The following is a 26262-nucleotide window of genomic DNA, read 5'->3' on the forward strand; positions in this document are numbered from 1 at the left end:
CAAACGCTAGACTCTTATAGTGAAGGACAGTGGATTTATTTATGGTGAGTGGACAAAAACAACAACTATGTCCAGCACTGTAGCTCCCGTGGCGATTCCTCTGTGAATCCCATACCGTGCACGTGTCCATAAACAGTGAAAAAGTGACGACTCCAAAACCCAGTTTCCCCTCGTGACGACACTCCTCGCTCCCGACTCCTGGTGACACAAAACACACACAGCTCAGCAGGAAACACACAGTAGCGATGTCGTTCACATAAACACTCATCAACGGAGGTACTTTACAAGTTTAATATAGAATAATCCCATGCTGACTGGAGCTCGGCCACCTTCTTAAATAGGATGCTCTTGATGAGGCCATTGGCTGCAGCTGGTGAAGGCTAACGAGCAGCACGTGTGGCAGCTTCCAGTGCGGGAACACTTCCGGTTCGCAGTCCCCCTCAGCAACCCAAAACATCCGGGAGCACACAGGGAGAAGGAGGACAAAAAAGGAGAGAATACCACCAAAAACACACATAATAACAATAATCATAGTCCACACTGCTCAAGGACCCTGGGTCCCTCAGACCCAGGCCCCTGACAGCTGCACTGAGGTCTAGCAAGACAAGCACAGAGATGAGTCCACTGTCAGAGGCCATAAAAAGATCATTTGTAACCTTCACTAAAGCTGTTTCTGTGCTGTGATGAGCTCTGAAACCTGACTGAAACTCTTCAAATAAACCATTCCTCTGCAGATGATCAGTTAGCTGTTTGACAACTACTCTTTCAAGGATGTTTGATATGAAAGGAAGGTTGAAGATTGGCCTATAATTAGCTAAGACTGCTGGGTCTAGAGATGCTTTTTGAGTAAAGGTTTAACTACAGCCAGCTTGAAGGCCTGTGGTACATAGCTGATTATTACAGATAGGTTGATCATATTTAAGATGGAAGAATTAATTAATGGCAGGACTTCTTTGAGCAGTTTTGTAGGAATGGGGTCTAAAAGACACGTTGATGGTTTGGAGGAAGTAATTATTGAAGTTAACTCAGAAAGATCAATTGGAGAAAAAGAGTCTAACTTAACATCAATGGTACTAAGAGTAGCTGTAGATAATATTACATCTGTGGGATGATTAATGGTAATTTTTTCTCTAATGATTAAAATTTTATTTGTGAAGAAGTTCATGAAGTCATTACTAGTTAACGTTAAAGGGATGGTTGGCTCAACAGAGCTCTGACTGTTTGTCAGCCTGGCTACAGAGCTGAAGAGAAACCTGGGGTTGTTCTTATTTTCTTCAATCAGTGATGAATAGTAAGATGTTCTGGCTTTGCAGAGGGCTTTCTTATAAAGCAACAAACTATTTCTCCACCTAAATTTGTGACACGCCATTTCCTCTCCAGCTTACGAGTCATCTACTTTAGGCTACGTGTTTGAGAATTATACCACGGAGTCAGGTACTTCTGATTTGAGACCTTAGTTTTCACAGGAGCTACAGTATCCAGAGTTGTACGTAGTGAGGAGACAAAATTATTAACAAGATGATCGACCTCTGTTGGAGTAGCGTTCAGATAGCTGCTCTGCTCTGTGTTGGTACAGGGCATTGAAGATGATAACAGTGGGTGGATTATATTCTTAAACTTAGTTACAGCGCTTTCAGAAAGACATCTACTGTGATAAAGTCTACTCTCCACCGCTGTGTAATCAATTATTGTAAATGTAAATGTTATCAGGAAATGATCAGACAGCAGAGGGTTTTCAGGAAACACTGTTAAATGTTCAGTTTCTATGTCATATGTTAACACAAGATCTAGAGTGCGATTAAAGTGGTGGGTGGGTTCTTTTACATTTTGACAGAAGCCAATTGAGCCTAATAACAGATTAAATGTCATGTTGAGGCTGTCATTTTTAGCATCTACATGGATGTTAAAATCACCCACAATAATTATTTTATCTGAGCTCAGAACTAAATTAGATATAAAGTCTGAGAAATCAGACAGAAACTCTGTGTAAGGCCCAGGTGGACAATAGATGATAACAAGTAAGACTGGTTTCTGAGTTTTACAGCTGGACAAGGCTAAGCATCAGGCTTTCAAATGAATTGAAGTCTGTCTGGGTCTTTCGTTTCGGCTGCACCAGCTACAGGGGCCTGGCTATCTACGGGTGAATGAAGGGTGCGAAGCCGAGTCTCCAATTCAGTAATCCTGGCCTCCAGAGCTGCAAATATGCTACATGTGTTACAAGTATCACTACTACAAAAGGAGGCCAAGGAGTAACTAAACATCTGACACAATGAGCAGGAAAGTGCAGGAGGGACAGGTGAAGAGGCCATGCTGCTAGCGAGTCGGCTACAACCTAAGCTAAGCTAGCGAAACAGTAAAGACACGGTGAGTGAATACTTTGGCTATAAATTAGGTAGTGAGTACACAGAAAGTGTGCTTCGGATGAAGCACGTGAAGATTATGCTATGAAAAAAGAATGTATCTAAAACTTTTTAATTAAACTGCTAAGCAGATAAGCTACTCAAAGACACCACTGTGTTTGAGCAGGAACAGTAAGTGATGCTCTACCGCAGAGAGAGCGAACACCAAGTGACCTTCTTGTTGCTCCAAACTTCTCCAAGGCTTTTAAGATTGGGGTTAGAGCAGGTCATCTATTAATTAGAAAGTTGGAAGGTTGATCCCTGGCAGCTCGTTTTCATGCCAAATATCCTTAGGCAAGAAACTAACCACAAATTGCTCTCTGATACCTCCAGTGGAGTTGGAATGTTAGATAGAAAGCACTTAAGCATAGAACAAAGTGCTTGTGTGAATGTATGAATGAGGCATATTGTATAAAGCGCTTTGAGTGCTCAGACAGAGGAAAAAAGCGCAATAATAATAACGAGCCTTAGCATAGTCTTTAGTATTTAGGGTAGTAGCTCATTCTTTATGAATAGAGGCACCATTTCCTCAAAAACACTCATTGGTATAGAAATGCTTAATCATAGATTAACCTGTTAGCCCTGTAAAACCACATCCACTTAAAGAGTGCCTGGTCCCAGACCACCAAAAAAAGAGAACAATATAGTACCCAAATAGTAAAAACTATGACTATTAAACATTAAGTCTTTCTCTCTTTTAAGTTCTTGTTAGTACATGAATTAATAAATGATAGACATACTGATTTACTCTGCCTTATTGAAACCTGGTTAGAGCAGGATGATTATGTTAGTTTAAATTAATCGACACTCCTGTGTTTAATCTAATTAGACAGAATTAGACTAAGTTTGTTTTTCTCAAATTGTAAAAGAACCCACCACTCTAGATCTTGTTCTGACATATTTAACAGTATTCCCCAAAAACACATCATCCAACATGCAATCAACATGAACCTACATTAAACTACAAGATTAGCATAGCAGTGAAGAAAATGACACAGCATTGATCAAACATCTGTTAACGACATCAACCAGTAGTCTGTGAGCACAAAGAAAATCTGCGCCTTTTCACCAAATGTTTTGATGGGGGAGCCATTAGCCGCTGCTAGTAGCTGCACACAGCCCTTAGCTAGCCTCTCAGAACCAGCCGAGGGCAGGAAAATGTCTCCCCAAGTGTGAGTCTTCTATGAAGAGCAGCCATTCCTGGTCACGTCTGCTACAGACCACTGGCGGGCTCATTTCCCTGGGTCTTAAATCTTCACTTTGGCGCTGAAACGTCGTGCCGTGATCCCAGCCACTGTCACTGAGCCAGAGGCCTCTGGGAGAATTAGTGTGGGTGCCAGCCCACACAGAAGCGGACAGTTGTCGGAGATAACCATGTGTGAAGAGGAACTCCATGTCATCCATCCCCAGTAAGCACAGCATGTTCTCCATGAGCTTGAAAGTGGTACCATCACCTAAGCCTGAGAGAGAGGAGTTTCTTTTCTCTGTGTCGGAGTGGGAGTGGCGCCGCAGCAGCAGCGCCTTGAGAGCGGTGTATTTCCTTTGGCCAAGGGGATTCTGGAGGAGGGTCATTGGACAGCGGAGTCCAATGAGGCCAATGAGGCCACCACATGTTTTTCATGTCTTCAGATAAAATTCCACAAAGAGCAAACTGAGCTTCGACATGCACGAACCATGAAGGAGGGTCGTGAAGCCAAAAGTCCTGTACTTTAACTACCAAAGCAAACGCAGGTGCAGGCAGAGGTGGGAGTCTGGCAGCCACAGATGCTTCTGGGAAAGGGCCGGTTTCCTCTTCAGGCCTCAGCATGTTTGTCTCAGGGGTCACCAATGTGGAGGTACGTAAGGATGACACAAGACCTCATCACGTTTTACTCCAACTTTAATTTCAGCTTCACACAACTGAACTCACAAGGCAGAAAACACCTCCTACAACCCAAAAACATTACCCCTCCCTCTTCCCATATTGCTGGATGTGAGTGGAGTCCCCTGGTGGTCCCACACAAAGCAAACAAAAAAAACTCTCAGACGGAAGTTTTTAGGTCCTGTGACTTATGCAAGCACCACTACGTAGTTCTTTCTGCAGTGGAGCTTGATCCAACTAAAAAATACAATATTTAACGTCCATGGCCACAAATTAGTTTGTGGCCAACAGTATTTTACAAACTGCAATCAGACTGTGTTGCAGGTATTTTTGCATTTTCATGTAAAAGTGAACAATGGTAAGAACTGGTCCATGAACCTGAATTAAAAACTTTCAATAAGTACCTCTGAGACTGTGCATCATATCCAAATCTATAAAAACCTAAACTTTTGTCAGAAAGTAAAACTACAGGTGTTAACAGATGTATGTGAGATTGTTAGGTTGTTAAAAGTATACTGAAATATACTTTTAACAACCTAACAATCTCTCTCTAAAACCTACAGAGGTGACTGTGTACAAATAAATGACACCAGAACAAAACTGTTTTTATATTGCAGAAATTCTTCAAGAGTTAAGTTGCTGAAAGTGTTTTGTCACAGTGTGAATGAAGTAAGTTGAGGAACTGGATTTTTCTTCTACACGGCTTGGAAGGCCCTGGTTTGAGCTGGTTTGATCATAACAGCAGTGACTGGGTTTGGAGTGAGAGGTAGACATGGAAGTGGGTGCAAAAGATGTTCAGGGATCTTGGGAATCTTCTGATGGCATTCAGGTGGAGACTGTGGGAAAGCCTGGCAGTTCTCGTTAAGGGCAGCCACAGCAGGAACAAAGGCACGCTGACATTTAGGTCCCATGTTGTGCACCATGGACTGGGTGGAGGAGGTGCCCGAATGGGAACTGCCAGAGCGAGATGAGGAGAGGGAGTTGGGCTTCACTAGTTTGGCTTTGGGAGCTTCTGCATCCTCCCTGAAATGAGAACATAGCTGCATGATTTACTGGCAGGACGAAACTGAAATTGATCATGAAAGTTTAGCTTTAGTAAAGTAGAAAGTATACTTTTAGTAGAAAAGTACCAGTCAAAAGTTTTAAAACACCCCAATTTTTCCAGTTTTTTATTGAAAATTATGAAGTTTACTGTCACATTGCACTCTGTAATGAAGCATAGTACAAATAAGCAACTGGAGTCAAAAGAAAAAATTCATGGAATCAATTTGTAGACCAAAATGTGTTCTAAACCAGCGGTCCCCAACCTTTTTTGCGCCACGGACCAGTTTATGTCCAACAACATTTTCACTGACCGGACTTTAAGGTGTCATGGATAAATTCACCAAAATAAAACCAGTACCGGTACCAAAAAAAGAAGATTTATTCATGACACACGGGAAAAGACGGAGGAGGAGACGGACGAAGGGAAACCAAGTTAATGATAAAAATGATTTAAAAAAAAAAAATGATAAAAATGCCTAAATTTCACACCCAAGCCTCAAATCTCACCGCCCAGTACCGAAAGATTCAAGGGCCAGTACCGCTGTTCTAAACTTTTGACTCACCAGAGTAGCCTCCTTTGGCAGATATAACAGCTGAACACACTCGTGTTATTCTTTCTACAATAGAAATCAAATATTCTCACATATCTGTAGCAGAAGTTCCCATAAATGTGGACCTTGTAGGCTGCTTTGCTTTCACTCTTCTGTCCAGTTCATCTCAAACCAACTTGATGGGGTTTAAGTCTGGAGACTGTGCTGGACACTCCATGTTTTCAAGTTTTGGGTCATCATCTTGCTGTAGGATGAACTCCTGATCAGCTAGGTCCATACCAGAGGCTACTGCATGGAGCTGCAGAGTGCTGTGGTAGCTGTTTTGGTTCAGGGTGCCTCTCACTTTGTACAAGTCACCGACCCTGGATCCAGCAAAAAGCCCCAAACCATCACACTTCCTCCTCCGTGTTTTTTTTTTTTTTTTTTGGATAATTTAATTTTAAATTTTTAAAAATATAAAACAAAAGCTGTCGTGCTAGCAATGTACCAGGTTTATCCCCAAACTCAAAGTGCTTTTGTCGCAAAATCCAGAGTAAATTGCTGACTAGGCCACTCATAATGCCATTATATTAATATTTTAATTTCAGTATCTCTTTATAATCCATAGACGATTTAGAGGTTTGATACATTCTTTCCAGGACAGGAAAGCTATTGATTTCCGACAGACGTTTCTCTCTTTCTCTTTTAAGAGCTGAAGTGTAAGAAATTATCGCACCCCTCAAAACAGTCTTCAGTGCTTCCCATAAAGTACAGGGTGGGCCATTTATATGGATACACCGTAATAACATGGGAATGGTTGTGAGGGGGCAAACTCCTCAAGATGGGTGGTGACCATGGTGGCCATTTAGAAGTCGGCCATCTTGGATACAACTTTTGTTTTTTCAATAGGAAGAGGGCCATGTGACACATCAAACTTATTGGTAATGTCACAAGAAAAACAATGGTGTGCTAGTCACGTGGATGATGTATCTAAGAAGGGGTCAAGATAACAGTTAAGGTCTCCAGCCACTATTATATTAGAATCGTTGTTATTAGTGATGGGATTTCCGGCTCTTTTTAGAGAACCGGCTCTTTCGGCTCCCAACCCGCTCTTCAGGTTGTTTTGTTGCTTTAATTAATTTATTATTAACAAAAATATAAAAGATAAAAAAATATATAAATATATAAATGCACAAAAGGAATTATTCATGTAAAAAAAAAAACGTGGTTTTATTTATATATGTTTATATATAAATATATACGGTGGCCCCAAGAGACAAAGCACGTACAAACTCCAAAACACATTTCTAGCGTTAACTGAACTTCCAAAACAGAGCTACCTGGATCACTTAAATTATACAATTGAAAGCATATGTGTATTGTTTGTGTGTTTGTACACAAGCACTCAGATACATTCAAATAATTTAAGAAAAAACGTTCATTTACCTGTTACTACCACACACCAAATCTGGTCGTTGGTACTTCCTGCCTTGTAAATATACTTATATTTATTCATTCCACATAAAATGTAATAAATAAATCATATTATACAAAAACCAACTATTCACATTTCAACTTTTATCTATTTAAATTTTCAGCTTTTACCTTTTAAACAAATTTAAAGTGAAACAACACAAAACACTGCAAACCACAACACAATTAAATATAAATTAAAATATGAAAACAAAAAAGATGCACATTCTCTGTCATATGGGCCTGCATGAATAAACTTTCTGAATCCTTTATCATCCGTTTCATCCGGGCATTGTGATTCCTTTAAGTGAGGTTCACAATTTGCCCAGCAGCCTCGGTTTGGTTTACTAGGGGATAGATGCATGTCATTTTTGGGAGCAGCGGGGTAGGCGGGTGATAGGCGCTGGGGTATTGTTTTGTTTTGTGGCTTAGATGCGTGTATTCTATTGCACTTACTTAACTAATATAATTATATAACTATGACACATTACCAGATGATCTTACTGAACTATGTGCTTTCTGGAAAAGCTGATCAGCGCTAGTTTGTATGCAAACTGTGGATTGACAGTTAGCATACAGATAAAGAAAACAAAACATTTTTTAAAAAGTCAGAAATTAGGAGCAACACAGTGCAGTCTGTTTGATAGTCCACAGCGTGAGGCACAACACAAACTAAAAGCTCGCTCACCTTATTAGACAAAAAGAGAGAAAAAAGAAGAAAAAAGAAGACATGCAATCACAGCTGATACGCAAGTTACTCCTTCTCTGTAGCACTATAGTTCTAACGCTGGCGAGCCACCTCTGCTTGTTCTGGATCATTGAAAACCTCCGGAATATCCTCATCTTTCTAGTGCACACACAGCTTTGTTGGGTACCATAGCTGGAATTTAATTCCATCTTCTCTCAGGGCTTGCATCACATTCCGGAAGGAACAGTGGTAGCTCATTACTTCGCTGGTGCAGTCTGGGAAGATCAGAACTTTATTCCCCTTGTACTCCATCGGTTGCATCCTGGCGAGGCATAGAATAAGCTCTTTCATCTGAAAGTGATGTATTCGGGCGATGGTGGTATGCGGTTTCTGTCCCGCTGCCAGCCTAGGCCATAGGGATCGATGAGCGTGGTCGACCTTAAGTGGATGTGGGAAGTGTTGCTTACCCAATAATTCGGGGATGAGGTTGGAAATAAACTCTTTCGGACTCCCTATCTTCTGAGCACTGTTTTATGCCAACAATTTTTATATTAAGTCTCCGAGTACAGGCCTCCAAATCCAATAGTTTGGGTTGAATCTTTACAAGCTTTGCCAGGTCCTCGCATTTGGCTTCAAGCGTTCCCATTTGCTATTCCCGGGGCGTTGACCGCTAATTTCCTGACCTTCCATGCGGTTCTGTAAGTCAGTCTGTATGGATAGCACCAACTGGAACTTGGCCTCAAAAGCATCAAACTGCTCATCAAGTTTTTCCAGGATTGATTCAGATATTGTCTTACATGTTTCCTGGCATATCTTATTCTACCTTGGTGTTCATCTGAACAATAGACTGGACTGGACTCATAACTCAGACGCCCTCTACAGGAAAGGGCAGAGCAGGCTGTACCTGCTGCGGAGACTCAGGTCGTTTGGGGTGGAGGGCCCACTCCTGAAGACCTTCTATGACTCTGTTGTGGCTTCTGCTATCTTTTATGGCGTGGTCTGCTGGGGCGGCAGCATCTCTGCTGGGGACAGGAAGAGACTGAACAGGGTGATCCGAAGGGCCAGCTCTGTTCTAGGATGCCCTCTGGACCCAGTGGAGGTGGTGAGTGACAGGAGAACGGCGGCTAAGCTGTCATCCCTGATGGACAACATCTCCCACCCCATGCAGCAGACTGTGACAGCACTGAGCAGCTCCTTCAGTGGGAGACTGCGGCACCCACGGTGTGGGACGGAGAGATTTCGCAGGTCTTTCCTCCCCACTGCTGTCAGACTCCATAATAAAGACTTTAACTGATCAAGCACACACATCCATACATATGCAATAATACTAAGTGCAATAATCCTTTCTGTCATCGTTGTATTTTTACTCAGTTGTATATAGTATTTGTATTCTATTTTTATCTTATTGTATATTTATTTTATTTTATTCTACTGTATATAGTATTTTATTTTATTCTATTCTGTACAGTTGTGTACTGTATTTATTCTTATTGTATTCTAATTTTTGCCTCATAACTTTTGCACTGTCCACTTCCTGCTGTGACAAAACAAATTTCCCACGTGTGGGACTAATAAAGGTTATCTTATCTTATCTTATACATTTCACTCTTGTCATCCGGAGTGACAACTTTAGGCTCAGCCAAAGCCCTGCTGGTGCAACTATCATTAGCATCAAGCTCGATGGTCTTATTCGATGGTCTTATTCTTGCCTAGGTTCGAGGCTTTCTTTGGCGGAGACATTTCAGATATGCTGGGCAATGATTAAGCCAAAGGTACAAATCGATTATTTCAGCTCCTGAATGGTTTTATCGTGGTATCTTGCGTTTTGTGGAAACTGGGGTGTTTCTGAGTGTCTTTGATGGTGAAGGAAACTGTACTCACTGACACCTTGACTTTCTTTGCAGTTTCTTTGTAGGACAGACCTACATTTATAAATGTTATGATGGTCTGTCTCTCTTCCATTGTTAATTCCATTTTTCTCACCATTTCTGTACAACACACTACTTTCTGCAGTACAGTACTGTTCAAGTGATGCTCACGAGGGTACATCAGTGTGCTCCAACACTGCTTTTATGCAGACAGAGGGAGCTGGAAGTAATCCAGAGAAGTTGGAACACCTGTAGGAATTAGTAGCACCAGCTTTCAAGGCTAGATCAACCTCCATTGTTGCAGAACAGATTTAAATTGTTAAAACCATGTTGTGTTCCCTGAAAAAGGCCATTTTTCTGAAATGTACATTATTTTTTAGTGTTGGGTAACCTTACCTTTTTTTAAACCTCTGGCAGTTCAACACTTACCTTTGTACCATTTCAAGCTATTCATTGGATTTGAACGACTTGAATTGCAATAAATAACTGGAAGGATTAGAGTGTTCTAAGTCTTCTGATCAGTAGTGAATACTTTCAACTTTCTTGTTCTGTAACTGGTTAATTAATAGAAAAATTCCACAACAGTCTGAATTATTGCAATTCAAACTAATACAATCACTTTGTGTAAAAAGTGAGAAAAGGTAACTGCTGTTATAACCAATACAGCCATAAATTGAAACTATCATTTTGGGATTCATCTATTTGAAGTTTTTATTTCATGCAGAAACATTGATGGATCAGAAAGGCAGTCCTACAGGTATACAGGTTATACATATATTTCAGTGATTCTGGTAATGAGATGGCTGAAACGATGAAATGAATGATTGTATAACATGCAGCAATTATATTAATATATTGAATAAAACTGTAAAAGTAAAGTTTTTTGTCATGGGTAGTTATCATGTGCAAAGAAATATTCTAGGCATTGTCTACCTGATTTCATTGGGCGTCTCCTCCTCTTCATTTTTTTCCATGTCCTTTTTGCAGAATACCAACCAGATGATGAGTAAGATAAGCAGAATGGCGAAGGACACACCAACCACTACACCTGCTACCACACCAATTCCCTTCACATCTACCAAAAATAACAAAAAATATTGATGTAAGACACACTATTATGCTACAACCACCAATGCATCAAATTCACCATTGCTATTTTTCAGTTGCATGCAAGTTTCAGTAAAATACTTGTCTCCCCGTCTTTATCATTTTCAGAAACCTATATAACACACCCCAGTATTATAAAAGCTAAAGCCAGATAAAAAAAAAACCCCAATTTATCCCTTCAGCTATTATATATTATAGCTATAATATAAAATAATTGAACCTTGAAAATCAATACATTTTAAAATTGTTTTAAATAATGCTATTCCAGAAGTTCCAAGTTGTCGACTATAGTATTGTGAGAAAGTCTTGAGTCATCACTTTTTATTTATTGAAAAGTTGGAAATATGTTCAGTGATTTACTGAAGTATGTGCAAATATAAATGCAAATACTTATTCTAAGAGGTGGTTGTGGCTCAGGAGGAAGAGTGCATTGTCTACCAATTGGAAAGTTTGTAGTTTGTTAAAGGCCTGCCACCTCTTTTGTCTTCCACTTGTCCAGTTTCCCTCAAATTATTTTAAAGACACACAGCACACCATATTGAGCTGTAACAGATTTTTGGCTGTCTTTTTAAATCACCTTGTTGTTGATTCAAGGTGTGTTTTGCACCAGGCTGCTAGTAACAAGGTGTCTAAAGATTCCATTTAAAATGGGTTCTTTGATAAATTGTTTGGCTGGCACTGGTTCTGTCACGGTCCCCGTGTCTCTCTGGCTGGCTCACGCTGGCTACAGGTTTTGTTGTTGTTGTTCTTTTTTGTTTTTGTTTTCTTTGTCTCTCCTCCTCCTCTCTGCCTGGGTGGAGCTCGTTACGGGCTCTCGCTCTTGGCCCACGCACCTGTGTGATTGTCTCCACCTGCTGCTGATCTGGCTGATTTCCCCAGCTGCTATTTAAGGCAGTGGCACAGAGCAGCTCACTGCTGGAACGTTGAACCGCCTGAATTCGTGCTCTCGGCATTATCAAAAGAATCCCGTGTGTATTTTTTAAGTATTTGTATACTTGAATGATTCAAGCATAAAACACAAAGGCTTAAAAAATATTAAACAGATATGCTCTCTTCCATTTGCACAATATCTAAAATTAGAAAAATCCAGTCTTAAAATGATGCTAAAAATCCTGTTCATCCAGTTAATCTTCTAGACTGGATTACTTTAGTTCATTATTATCGGGTTGTTCTAAAAACTGACTGAAAAGCCGTCACTTGATCCAAAATGCTGCAGCAGGAGTACTGACAGCGACTAGAAAGAGAGAGCAGATTTCTCCTATATTGTCTGATGAGCTTGGAAAAGAACGAACCTGGACTTTTTAAAGTTTCTTGAAGACACTTCACCTCTCATCTGAAAGCTTCTTCAGTTCTAAAACCAAATGGTGGAAAGTCTCAGATATTTAAACCCTAGTGGGGGTTGTCCATTAAGAAGGTCGCTGAACCACTATTGATGATGTGCCTTGTCACATGAGCCAAGATGTTAAAAAAGCTGTAAGTCATTAACAGCAGAGTTCATCAGCAGAACAAACCTTCCCTCACCCTATATCATGTGACCCATTGAGATCAACTGACGCAAGATGTAAGTAGGGCTTGAGGCACCTTGGGAAAGGGATCTCAAAACTGCATTGTAGGTGGCAAGCAGTTGGTGTGATAAGCCACCTCCTCTGTTGAAAGATGGCTGTTCACAGTGGACATAGAAGGCCTCTTTCACTTCTCTGTCAAACTATCTGTCTTGTCTGTCTAAAATGTGAACACTGACATCCTTGAAAGAGTGATCTTTATCCTTTAGATCGGGGTGTCCAAATCCAGGCCTCGAGGGATGGTGTCCTGCAGGTTTTAGATCTCACCCTGGATCAACACTCCTGAATCAAATGATTAGTTCATTACCAGGCCTCAGGGGAACTTCAAGACATGTTGAGGAGGTCATTTCAATCAGATCTCACAGGTATAGGAATGCTTGGCACTATACAAGGCTTAAAGTACACTAGTAATGTTCCTTAGGAACTCAGTGCACTGGAAGACAATACTGGAGACCAGAGATGGGCAGTAACACATAATCCAATTACTTTTTAATGTAAGGGATTGCTATTGCAAAAAGGTAATTAGATTACTGTTACTTTCCAACGTCCATGGCACCAACAGACACATGTGTAGATCAAGAATAGAAAACATGGGGCGCGGGATAGAGCAGCACCATGCAACATTTAATGTTGGGAAATACTGACATTACTTTGAGTTTGACTCTTTAAAAAGTGACTAAGTAACTAATTACTTTATTCAAGTAATTTGAACAACACTGCTGGAGACCAACTCCAGGCTACTGCACAAGCCACTGTCAAGCGTGTAATATATGTAGGACAAATATGTCCCACAGATGACAGTGCTGACTCAAAGTCAGAGGGAGGACTGGGAGAGTAGTTTATGTCCTGTGCCAGAACATTTCCCATGTGGCCACTGAGGGTTTTTATTATGTTCAAATCAAAAGAGCTGCATTGCTAGTGGTATGAGGAAAAGAATGGATTGGTACAGCAGATCCGGGAAAGTACTGACAAGCACTTGAGTTGTTCCAGGTTTTCTCACAATATTCATATTCATAATGGATGAAATTCATTTTTTACCTCAAATACCTACACACAATATCTCATGATGTTTCTGCCCATAGTTATTCCCTCATTGTCTTCAGTTGTGTTTTGATCCCTGTCTGCTCCAGTCTGCATGCCAAATGTCCTTGGGCAAGATACTAACCCCATGTTGCTCTCCGAAGTAGGATTTAGATAGAAAGCATTTACATAGAAAGAGCATAGAAAAGCACTGTATAAGAATAAGTCCATTTGCATTACATTAAAGTTTGAGGGAGGCTTTGTCACACCAAAGCCCCAGCCAATCTAAATTTAAACCACTAATGCAAGGTGATAGGGTGAACCAATGCACCACCTTTCCACTCAGAATCAACAAAAAAACACTATCATATATGGAGTCTAGTGTTAATTGATGGATCTGATCAATAATGAGTGTAGAAAGCCCCTTCAAGTGTGAGTTTACAATGCAATGTATTATTTTGAACTATAGAGAAAAGACTGTCTTCCCATCCACTTCAACAAATTTCATCCACATTTTTGCTAAAAGAAAAATGATCAATGATTTTAGGAAAATAACTGAGATTCCACTTAAGAAGCAGTGAACTTAAGGTTGAGAAGCACAGACAGACCACAAATTTTGAGAGATGTTGTGATCTGCAATTTAAAAGAATGTCACGTTCACCTACAGTTTCACTATAGCACTTCAGGCAGTGTGTATGAAAATAATTTGCAGATGAGCTCTACAATGACATGAAGAGGGGATTTTATTCTGCAAATCAAAAGCAGCAATTGTTAACTTATTCAGTGTTCAAAAAAAGTTCTTCACTCACAGTGTATCTTGACTTCCACTGTGCAGCTCTCTTCTCCCACATCATTGCTGGCTGTGCATTTGTAGAGTCCGGCATCGTCCTTGGTCAAATTCCTCAGTGCCACAATCTCTGGGGTTTTGAAATCTGATGTACCAAGAATGACAAGACAGCATCTAAGAGTGCACTACTGTTTTATGGTGTTGTTTGAAAAAGAGTTGATTTCTAGTGAAATAAATGTACCTAAAGATGAGTTAACATAAAGAAATAGCCATGGCCTTTGTACAAATCTTTGCTGTTTTTAAAAAGTAAATACTTTTGACAGATTCTTTATGCAAGCTAAATGTACTTGAAAAAGATAAAAGGAGAACAGAATAACTTAGATTAGTCAGAAGTCTTCATTTATTTAAGAGCTGAAACATGACTATGCAGTAAAACGAGTATGTAATCAGTTCTGTTTGTTTGTCTTTATGTTAGCATGCACAGCATCTAGTGTCCACAGTTTAGCATTTTTCAGATTTGGCATCATGGTAGAATTTTTTTGAAAATTGAAGGTCAGTAACACCAAATGTGAAAATCATTAAACAGTTTATATTACCTGCAATTTTTTATAGATCATCTTCAAATTCCAGAACAATACACTTGACCTTGGGGGACGTGAGTACCGAGGTTGGATAAACAAAGGTCAAAGTTGACCAGATCGAGGTATATATATTTTGGGCATGGAGAGAGCTGTACAACACACTTTTTATGTTTTCATTATGATGCCCTACCACATCACAATGATGTGTGTTTTGTTCTTTTTTGCTTCGTTTCAAGGTTTAAATTTTTGTTTTAAAAAGCCCTAGGTACATCTGACAGACTTACCTATCAGTGTCAGTGGAGGCAGCTTGTCTACATATTTGCCTTCGTCCAGTACTTTTTCCCATTTGTAATGGATAGGATCAGAGCCATCAGCGGACTTGCAGCTCATCTTAACATCACTGCCTTCCAAGAATTTGCCCTCCATCCAGCACTGTGGCTCAGATGGCTTCACTGTGGACATACAGTCAGACAGACACACAGACATTCTCAAAATGCTGTTGAGTCATGTGGCAGGGTGTGGTTTGTGGCTCAGCTGCAGGGGAGGGGTGGAGCAGAGGGTTCAGGGTGCGGAATCAGCCTCAGGTGTGAGGCTGACTCAAACTTGAGCTCCATCATCTAGTCATGCCTCCTCGATAAAAGATGTGCTGGGACCTGAGGTGGGACCTAGGGCTACAAGCAGGGCAGATGAAAAGTTGTCCAGTTAAAAACAGTGCAAATAAAAACGTGTGCAACTGCAAACGCTGTTGGCGGGTACATCATTTCCACAGTGGTGCCAAAACCCAGCGCCTCCACTGGCAGAACCAAGACCGGCCCAGCCAGTGGAGGCGCTGGCCTGGATGGTGGGTGAGCTGGTGGGTATGCAGTAGGAGCAGGAGGTGGTGTTTAGCCACCAGCTGGAACAACTGCAGGACCAATCTGAGCACTGGATGGGGCTTTTGGGAAGTCTGGTAGCTTGGGCTGGCCCCCGCCAGTGTCCCTCTACTGTATGGGGGAGGGAGACGACCACCCCCCGCCTTCCTGGAGGTCTTGCGGGCCATGGCGGTTGTGTACCATTGGTTGGAGGAGGAGTAAGTGCTGATTCTGCTCCCGCTGCTGTCTGGCAAAGCCCATGCAGTGGCTCTCAGCCTGCCCGCGTGTGAGCAGCAGCTTTGCAGATGTCCAACAGGGCCTTGTACCACAGGACTATCGCTGGCGGTTCTGGGAGGGTCGGATGGGGCCGAAGGACTAGCCTTTCCCCTACGCTAGTCAACTCAGCGAGGCTGTGGCTGTAACCCAGGTCCGCTCAAGGGGAGGCTTGCATCATGGAGCAGGAGATCCTGGAACTGTTCATTGCGGGCTGCCCATGGAGACCACAGGATGGATCTGCTGCCATCGCCCAGGCAGCTTGAGCGCCTCGATTTATCTCTGCACAACTGGGGGAGGCGGCAGGGCAGCCCCCTATGCCACCTAGTAGCTGGCCTGGCTCAAATAAACCCATCTAAAAACAAAATTGATCAGTTTTTGGACAACATAACTCCTCCAAAATTATTAGACACTCAAGCAATGGCACTGGATTCGCCACTGACACCAGGTGAACTCCAGGAAGCCCTGATAAGTATGCCCAATAATAAGGCTCCAGGTCCAGACGGCTTTCCTGCAGAATTCTACAAAGAATTCTGGACGATTCTAGCACCATTTTTTTTGCAGAACGTTGCTGGAAATCAAAGAAAAGGGCAGACTTCCATCAAATATGAATTCTGCAAACATTAATCTCCTGCTAAAACCAGGCAAAGACCCTGTATATCCCTCAAGCTATCGTCCAATATCCCTTATACATGTAGACCTTAAAATAATCTGCAAAGCTTTCTCAAAGAGACTAGAGAAAACAACCCCCCTCTTACTTCATCTTGACTAAACTGGTTTCATAAAAGGTAGGCACTCATCAACAAATACAGGTAGATTACTTAATTTGATAGACTACTCATACAGTAAAAACATCGAAACTACAATATTTTCTTTAGATGCAGAGAAAGCATTTGACAGAGTTAACTGGAAATTTCTATTTGCAACTTTACACAAATTTGGTTTTGGATCCTCTTTCATTAACTGGTTAAAAATATTATACAATTCCCCAACAGCTTGTGTCAGAACAAATGACCAAACATCCTCCAGCTTCTGTCTCCTGAGGGGCACCAGGCAGGAATGCCCACTCTCCCCTTCACTGTTTACAATTTTTATTGAACCACTAGCAGCAGCAATTAGACAGAATACAGTAATTAAGGGCATAAAATACAAGAACGTGGAACATAAAGTCAGCCTTTATGCGGATGATGTGTTACTTTTTCTCCAAAATTCACAAACCAATAGCTCTGGTGTGATTGAATCTACAGTCCTTCCGATAAATTGCTCCTTCCATAATTCTTCTTCTACACCACTGCAATCGGGAAATATAAAATATTTAGGTATTAATGTTTCTCCCAAGCTTGCAGATCTAACTAAATTAAACCATATCCCACTTTTAAAGAAGGTAGAAGGTGATCTGGCTAGATGGAAATCTCTACCCATATCACTCATGGGAAGGGTTGCCGCTATAAAAATGATGGCCTTACCAAAAATAAATTATTTATTCTCAATGATCCCAACTAAACCACCACAAGATTGGTTCAGATCCCTAGATTCATACATGTCCAAATTCCTTTGGAAAGATAAACCCCCACGTATAAGCTTAAAAACACTACAAAAGACCAAGGATAAAGGAGGATTAGAACTACCTAACTTTCAGCACTACTTCTTAGCCAACAGGCTTCAGTTTATCTCAGGATGGCTAAAACATACCCTCTTAGATGAACCTTGGCTAGATGTAGAACAAGCACTTTGCAATAATCTAGAGATTTCAGACCTACCATTTATCAGCTCAAACATCCAACGAAATGAATGCTTCAAAAGCGTCAACATCAGCGCTTCTCTGACAGCATGGTGGGAGTTTCTAAAATTGACAGCGTCTTCATTAATCCCATGCAAAAAATAATAATAATAATAATAAACTAATATAATCATATTGCTGTAAGCGGGTTTCTGTAAGGCAGACTAAATCAATATGTTGATCAGCTACTTAATCATTTACTAACAGGACTCTTCTATGACAGCATGGTGGGAGTTTCTAAAATTGACGGAGTCTTCATTAATCCCATGCAAACGTACACCTATCTGGAACAACCCTGACATATTACAAAACAATAATATGATAAACCTTTCAGATTGGTGTTGTAAAGGAATCAAATACTTGGAACATATATTAGAAGGAACAGAATTTATTCCATTTGACGGACTAGTTACACAATATAGGATCAACAAGAAAAGATTTTTAGAATATCAACAAATTAAATCCATAGTAAAAAAGAAATTTAAACCGGGTCAAGTTGAACTACAAACACCACCAAGTGTGGTTCAATTTCTTACTCTTAAAACCCCCAAATTACTATCCAAAATATACAGAATGCTTTCTAAAACAGATGAATCAATATCACTTCCTATTGCAAAATTGGAAGCAGATTTATCAGTTAACTTAGACCAAAACTTCTGGTCTCAGATTTGCTTAAAAACCTTTCATTTAATTAGAAATCCCAGTCTTCAATTAATTCAATACAAAATACTACATAGAGTGCACTATACAGGTCATCGGATGTTCAAGATAGGCTTTATGTCTATCAACAACTGCTCACACTGCCAAACCAATTCACCGGACAGTTATATCCACGCTCTTTGGTTCTGTCCACCAGTTCAGAAGTTTTGGCGCGAGATATGTGAAGACTTATCGAAGTGTCTGAAATGTAACATTCCAACTTCCCCCTTAGTGTGTTTGTTGGGCAGCTTAGATAATGTCACTACAGATAAGAATATGGCCCATATGGTTTTCACTGCCCTATGCATAGCCAAGAAAACAGTCCTCATGAACTGGAAAAATAAAAATGATCTTAATTCTAACCAATATAGAATTTATCTAATAGATTACATTAGTCTTGATACAGCCTCTGCCACCACAATAGATCAATTGCTCTGGGCTCCTTTGATCAGCTCCATCACCTAGTGGGGGTGGGGGGTCATAGTTTGGTCCCACCTTTGCTGTTGTGATTGGTGTGGGGGTAGGGACAGGCTTAGGGCGTCGGGGGGTTCCCCAGGAGCATCTTCCTTGGGGGGCTCAACCTGGGGTTGCGGCCATGGCCTATTAAGGGCTCGGTTGGCTCTTAGGTGACGGTTTCCTCGTGGCTGCGTGCAGTGGGGCTAGGGGAGGGTCTGTGCTGACGGACATGGGTTACTGACCTGGTAGCCTGGCTGCCCCTGGGTGGGTCCGGGACGGGCGTGGGGTTCTGGGGGTGCTCTGTCTCTTGGCTGGGGCCCTGGCTGGGCCTTGGGGGCTTGGGTCCTGGTTGGTGTGTTGCCGGGGTTGTGGGTGGGTGGGTGTATGGGGGCCCAGTTCTGGCGCAGGGTGCTGCCGGTGCATCGAGCCACCTGGGGGGCTCTTCAACTGGTGGGGGAGGCTGTTACATCTTGCAGGAGGTCTCCTATCTTCAGGAACTCACTCTGCAGGAGGGGGAGATACAGGAGAGGTGGAGGAAGATCTCAGCCTGGCTGTCTATTGTCTTGCGTAGTCTGGAAGATGAGTGGATGGTGGGGTGGGTGCAGTTTTCTCTGTGGTGGGGTCGGGAAGGCTGTCCCGGGCTCTGTGGGGCCAGGCGGCGCTGCTGAACTGGGCCCCGGTCCGGATGGGCCTGGGCCCCCTTTCCCTGGCGGGTTGCAGAGTATGGGGGGTGCCTACTGGGGTCAGCGGGGGAGCTGGCCCCAGGGAGGGGTCACTTGCCCCTCCCTTCCTTCCCTCCCCATCTCCAGCTGCCTCCCTCTTCCCGCTCCACCACAACCACCCACACATGCAGGGCCTTGGGGTAAAGGTGTGTCACCAGGGTGCAGGGGAGGCATCCCCCCCCTCCCCCCTGTCCCCTTCTGGCTGCCTCTGCCTCAATTTTATCTCACAACTTAGACATTCACATTACTCACACTCTCATTACACATACATATAGGATCTTGGGGGTGGCCACGCTACACAGAATCCAAATTACCATCAGGGTGTACACCTCACCCCTGGCGCCGTTGCCCACCTCTCAATTTTAAATGCATGTAGACATTGAGGGCTATCAGGAGGGGCTATGCACTAACCAGCTGCTCTCTGGCAGGTAGCTCCATGCCCTCCTGGGTTTTAAATGCACCTTAGGACACACATGCATCAACACTACATACGAGCGGGCGGAGGGAGGTTTGGAGTCTTCACACACCCCCGTTCTCTGCAGCCTGCTGGAGCTAGGAGGAAGAGTTTGCCATCCGATTGGGGTCTGGAATGTGGGGCCTCCCTGCTGCTGCCGAGTCAAGGCAGTCTGATTCTCTCCACCCCAGGGAAAAGGGTAACACTACCTGGTTCTGGGTGCAGTTTCCCCCTCCAGGGGCAAGGGTACCTAAACCCAGTTCTTAGAGTACACTTGGGGAGTGTGATCGTGTGTACAGTGTCTCTCTATGTCTGTCTCCACGTTGGGTGAGTGTGGAGTAATTGCATATGAGAGCATGAGGGTGGGAATGGATGTTTGCATCTGTGTGTGCCTGTATGTCTGTGTCTATATTTCAGGTTGGGTATCAGACGCTACCTCTCTGGGGACATCTCAGGCCCTCCAAGGTATGGAGGCCTATCTCCCCCAACACCTTCCCCTGCCAGTGGCAGACGCCCTCAGACATCGGTGCGTTGGTGGTTCTTTGTGTCCGGGGATGGGCGTACAGGTACACACCGGCTCACTCGTCGGGGCCTGGAGCCTGGAGCTCGCTCGGGCCACTTCGGGGGTGGGGTGCCCTCATCCTCTCGGCCTGGGGCTCGGTCACTCTGGCACAGCTGGCTGCTGGCGAAGCTCACGGGCATGTCACTGCAATCCCCCCTGAGTGCGAGTGTAACTACCGCCCCCCCGGAGTGAAGCGGAAAAAAAGTGCGAGAGAGAGGGTGAGAGAAAGAGGGGAAAAAAACCACGGCTCGGAATAAGGAGCTGGCTCGCGTCGTTCACTTCAAAGAGTCAGCTCTAAGAACCGTTTTGTTCGCGACCGACACATCACTACTGTGTTGGCTAAAGAAGCTGACGCTTGCATGCAATGCTTTGTTGCCAGCACAAACTAGACAGACCGTGGTTGGTTTTCTGAAAGAGCATTTAAATGGCCCGCCCCTCCCTCTTCTCCTGCCTCCAAAAATGAGAGAGCAGGCTACTATGGGGAACATGGCTGCCACTGCTGTAGACACCAGATAGGCAGGTCATGGGCTGGGTCCCCTCCCACACCTGTTGCTGATTCACTGCCTGTCCCTCCCACAGCGTCCTTCCCATGGCTCCGCCTCTGTGAGGCCCTGGTCGGTGGAGGTTGACTATCAGGTGGTGGATGTTGAAGAAGCTTCCATCCTCTCCTCCGGTGTTGCCCACCTGTCCCTGGGCTGCCCCCTGCTGGTCCCCAGGCACAGTGTCGGGTGAGATGGGTCCCTTCAGCCCTTGATTGGAGCATGCCAGGTGTGGGAATTAGCCCTTCCTGAGGTGCCATCTAGTAGAGTGGACCTCAAGGTTGATGCTATCATGCAGCCTCAGCACCTCCTGTCTCAGGTGCCGCTGCTGCGGCCTGATTGGTCTGGTTGCAGGCAGTCGTGTGCCCTGCCTCCCAGCATTTATGGTTACCTGCCCGCAGTTGGTTGCTGCCGTGCATGGCGGGAGTAGTTGCCTTGCCTTTGGCCCCTCCTCCAACGCCCCCCCGGACAATGTTGATTGTCAGGAGGTTGATGTTTCTGACGCTTTGCTCCGGTCAGACAACCAGGGTTGCCTGATGGGACTGCCTGTCTACCCTGCGGCCACCTTGCTGAGGGGCCTATGCAGGCATGTGGAGATGGCCATGTTCAGTTGAGGCGGGGAGGACGCGGAGCCTAGGCTCAGCTGTCCTCCAGCCGCCCTCCTCCCTCCTGACATCCTTTGAGTTGGGCCTAGCGGCCAGCACTGCTGTAGGCTGTGTTCCCCAGGCGTATTGCCCGTGCTTCGCCGGTTTTATACGCCAGTCGGACCTCGCTGCGTCTGATGGATTGGCCAGCGGTTGACAGTTCTCCGGCCTGAAACTTGTTTTGTTTTAGATAAATAAATATTGAAATATCTTTTGAATTAGTTGAATGTCAGAATAAAGAGAGAGAGAGCTGTCTATTTTTATCACTTTCATCAAATTTAGCAGTACATATACACTAAGTTTATTGTTAATTAATAAGAAACTCCAGACGATTCCATTCTGAGCTGAAGAAGCTTCTGATTGGTTTGTAGAGTCCATGTGAGTAAACTGGTGGCACAGCTGTGGATGCATATAAGGCAAAACACAGAGCCTGTTTCTGTGACATGGGAAAATCAAGAGATGTCAACCAAAACACCAGGAACAGAATTGTGGAGCTCCATAAGTGTGGCTCAGTTTGAATACAATTTGGTGCCATTTGCAATTAAGAAATACAGATAGTTTCTCTCTTTACTCGGCCTGCGGCGCTGGCTCTCTCTCTGGCAGATTGCCCAAATGTTGTGGCTCTACGTGGCCGGCAGGGCCAGCTTAGTGAGCTGACACCCCCGACAAGCCATGTCCCTGGCTGCACTTCCCATGGGTGCTCACAGACAAAAACTACACCCTTTTTGGCTCCTACCTGTGCGCTGTCGATCCTACGTGCTGCACAATAATATTCAATATTTAGTATTTACTGTTATATTCACATAGATCATCGCAATGATGTTGTTTATTATACTCTCTTCTCAATCGAGAATCTGTGACAAGATCTGAAAACTGCTGTTCAGAAACGCTGTCCATCTAATCTGACTGAGCTGGAGCTGTTTTGCAAAGAAGAATGGGCAAGAATTTTAGTCTGTAGATGTGCAAAGCTGGTTGAGACAGACCCTAAAAGACTGGCAGCTGGAATTGCAGCAAAAGGTGGTTCTACAAAGTATTGACTCAGGAGGCTGAATAATTACACACACCCCACTTTGCAGTTATTTATTTGTAAAAACTTTTTTGGAATCATGTATAAATCATACATGATTCCACTTCTCACGTGTACACCACTTCCACTTTGTATTGATCTTTCATGTGGAATTCCAATAAAATGGATTTATGTTTGTGGCCGTAATGTGACAAAATGTGGAAAAGTTCAAGGGGGCCAAATACTTTTGCAACCACTGTATTAATCTCTGTCTCTCTTCCACAGCATGTCTTTATCCTGTCTTCCTTCTCTCATCACAGCAGATGGCCCCGCCTCTCCCTGAGCCTGGTTCTGCCGGAGGTTTCTTCCTGTTAAAAGGGAGTTTTTCCTTCCCACTGTTGCCAAAGTGCTTGCTCATAGGGGGTCATATGATTGTTGGGTTTTTCTCTTTATGTATTATTCTAGGTTCTACCTTACAATATAAAGCGCTTTAAGGCGACTATTGTTGTGATTTGGCGCTGTATAATTAAAATGAATTGCATTGAATCCAATGCACAGAACTGTATAGACCCATCTTTCCTCACCATAAGAACTATGGGGCTCCACTAGACACTGTGTGACACTTCTGCCACTCCCATCTCCAGCCTAGCAGCTGATTCTTTCTCATCTATTTGTCTAGTTATCACAAAAGAGTGAGAATGGAGTAGTGGAACCTACACCGATTTTTCAAAATAGTCAGGTTGTCCTACGCAACATACACATCTCTGGACTGCTACCAGGCCTGCTACATAACCTTAATCATCAGGCAAAGGTGAAAATTTGTTTTTTCAATATCCTTGTCATTTCCTAGGCTGTTGTCTTCACTCCTCAAGTCCAATATCTTGTTTGTTGCTGGCTCTATGTGCTGTAGGCATTTCAATTTCCATTTTTAATTTCAAACCTATGGTTATATTTCTGCTTCTTTGCCCGGGCCAAGTTAGGGTTACCTAGAACCTTTTGTTGCTTCTTGGTCACCACATGGTCTCAGGAATCTGCTTTGTATCAGGGGAATTATGCGTGGCTTGCTGCCTCCCTCAAGTCCCCAACAATGTCTTTTGATTCAGCATCTAGAGAGTTCCTGATTATATTAGGGATGGGTACCACCTCACCTCAAGATTCAGCCACACCTACTTCCAGTGATGGCCAATCCATCTGACTTTGGCAATGGCATGATTCCAGGAGACAGCAATTCCTCTCATGCTAGAAGATACTTGAATCACATTGGCCACACAATGCACATCTACATATGAATGGGTTCTTCTCTTTCAGTGACTAATTCCAGCCAAGTGGCCTATCTACCTCTATACCACTTTTTGTTATGGCTGGCTGTAGTCCTTGGCAATCCAGATACCAGCGATTCCAACCTCTTCTGAGTTACTCTTAGGTGTGAATCCTGATTTTTGAAGATGTAGTGATCTCCACTCCATTCACATATCTTTACTTCCTGATTTATGCCAGGACTGTTAGTCCATATCACATAGTTTCCAGTCAAATCCTAACATACAACCCACCAAAATGGATGAACAGCCCCTTTGGTTCCTGGTTTAGTTTGTTGGCCACTTTGATTCCTGGTTCCTTCTACCTTGGAATAGGCTAAACTGCTCTTCTTTTACCTGCACATCCCTCTTCTTTAACAAAATTGTCTCCAGTATGTCAAACTCATCACAACACTGCAGTGTCCTTTTGATGGTCACGTGCCTTTATCCACACTCTCTGCCCTGCATGGAACTGGTCCCACCCAGTCTTTCACAAAAGTGCATTGATTTAGCTCCTCTATTTGGGTCTTGAGACCGGTCTCGAGACCACTTTTACGTGGTCTTGGTCTCGCTGTCTTGGTCTTGCATTCTCAGATCAACATCGTCAGATGCCTGACTGACAACTGTATAAAACAAAAACTACACACAATATTCGAAGCACATAGCGCACAGTCGTAAATTCCCCCTAATTTTGGTATGATCCGAGCTCAGGCACTAGGCGACTGAGCACAGCACTTACGCATGTGAGCGAGGGGGGAGAAGCTGCTGCCTGCGAGTTTGCTGTAGGAGAAGCGCAGACAGGCAGACAGAGGAGAGCTTAAGTTTGACCAGGTACCAAAGCAAATCATTCGTACTGTACAAATAATGTAAATATGGCGGTGTATCACAAAAGATTGATATCAAACTATCACTTGACCCATATTACGTTACTTGCTCTTCAAGTGAATCAACAAATGGCGAAATGAAAAGCTGAACAACAACAATGTTGGTTTTTTTTAGAGAGTCTTAGCTCACATGTGTGTGTTTATTTCATATTTTCAGTTGTTTCCCTCCACGGCTAAACAAACTCTCTAAATTGGTTTCAGTTATGTACTGATGAATACAACAATGGACATAAGGGGCTTCTTTCAAAGAAAAACTCAGGTAGATGTTATTTTATATATTATGCTTTGTATGTTGTTCAGTATATTTCTATGCAAAACAAGAGGAATTTCAATACACAGCAGTATATTCACAGCTGAAACCAGATATTTTAGACACTGTTGGAAAAAAACATCAAAAATTTTTTTTACTGTTAAACATGAATTTAGAGTAAACTTGTTTTGTTTTAGATAAATAAATATTGAAATATATTTTGAATTAGTTGAATGTCAGAATAAAGAGAGAGAGAGCTGTCTATTTTTATCACTTTCATCAAATTTAGCAGTACATATACACTAAGTTTATTGTTAATTAATAAGAAACTCCAGACGATTCCATTCTGAGCTGAAGAAGCTTCTGATTGGTTTGTAGAGTCCATGTGAGTAAACTGGTGGCACAGCTGTGGATGCATATAAGGCAAAACACAGAGCCTGTTTCTGTGACATGGGAAAATCAAGAGATGTCAACCAAAACACCAGGAACAGAATTGTGGAGCTCCATAAGTGTGGCTCAGTTTGAATACAATTTGGTGCCATTTGCAATTAAGAAATACAGATAGTTTCTCTCTTTACTCTTAAAGTTAACAAATATGTTAACAAATCTAAAAAAATAAACATTTAGTCTGATTTGATGTTACAATTAAAAAAGTGTTTTTATCTGAAGGGTAAATATCTGGTTTCAACTGTATATTTGATGATGTTGGTGTTTGGCTTGATTGTCAGCACAAAGAGAGAGAGAGAGAGAGAGAGAGAGAGAGAGAGAGAGAGAGAGAGAGAGAGAGAGAGAGAGAGAGAGAGAGAGAGAGAGAGAGAGAGAGAGAGAGAGAGAGAGAGAGAGAGAGAGAGAACAAGAGCAGGTGAGACACACATGCCAAAACTCATCAGAACATGTATCCAGTGCCTACTGTATCTTTTTAGATAC

The 26262-nt window shown here is 42.8% G+C and overlaps 1 protein-coding gene across 1 annotated transcript in view; it reads right to left on the minus strand.

Annotated features, from left to right (window-relative positions):
* Positions 1-4299: 4299 nt before the first annotated feature.
* Positions 4300-26262, minus strand: part of LOC146699588 (CXADR-like membrane protein) — a 32294-nt gene continuing 10331 nt past the window's right edge. Inside the window, exons 3-6 of the mRNA XM_085469359.1 lie at positions 15205-15372; positions 14362-14484; positions 10797-10938; positions 4300-5283 (exon numbers count right to left, since the gene is read on the minus strand). Of these exons, the coding sequence (XP_085325485.1) occupies positions 4956-5283; positions 10797-10938; positions 14362-14484; positions 15205-15372 (761 nt within the window). The 3' untranslated portion in view covers positions 4300-4955. The remainder of the gene's footprint in view (positions 5284-10796; positions 10939-14361; positions 14485-15204; positions 15373-26262) is intronic.

This window comes from Copadichromis virginalis, linkage group LG10 (genome assembly GCF_057382275.1).
Source record: "Copadichromis virginalis isolate Kocher_CV1m ecotype Utaka linkage group LG10, C_Virginalis_male_GT1.1, whole genome shotgun sequence".
Classification (NCBI taxonomy): domain Eukaryota; kingdom Metazoa; phylum Chordata; class Actinopteri; order Cichliformes; family Cichlidae; genus Copadichromis; species Copadichromis virginalis.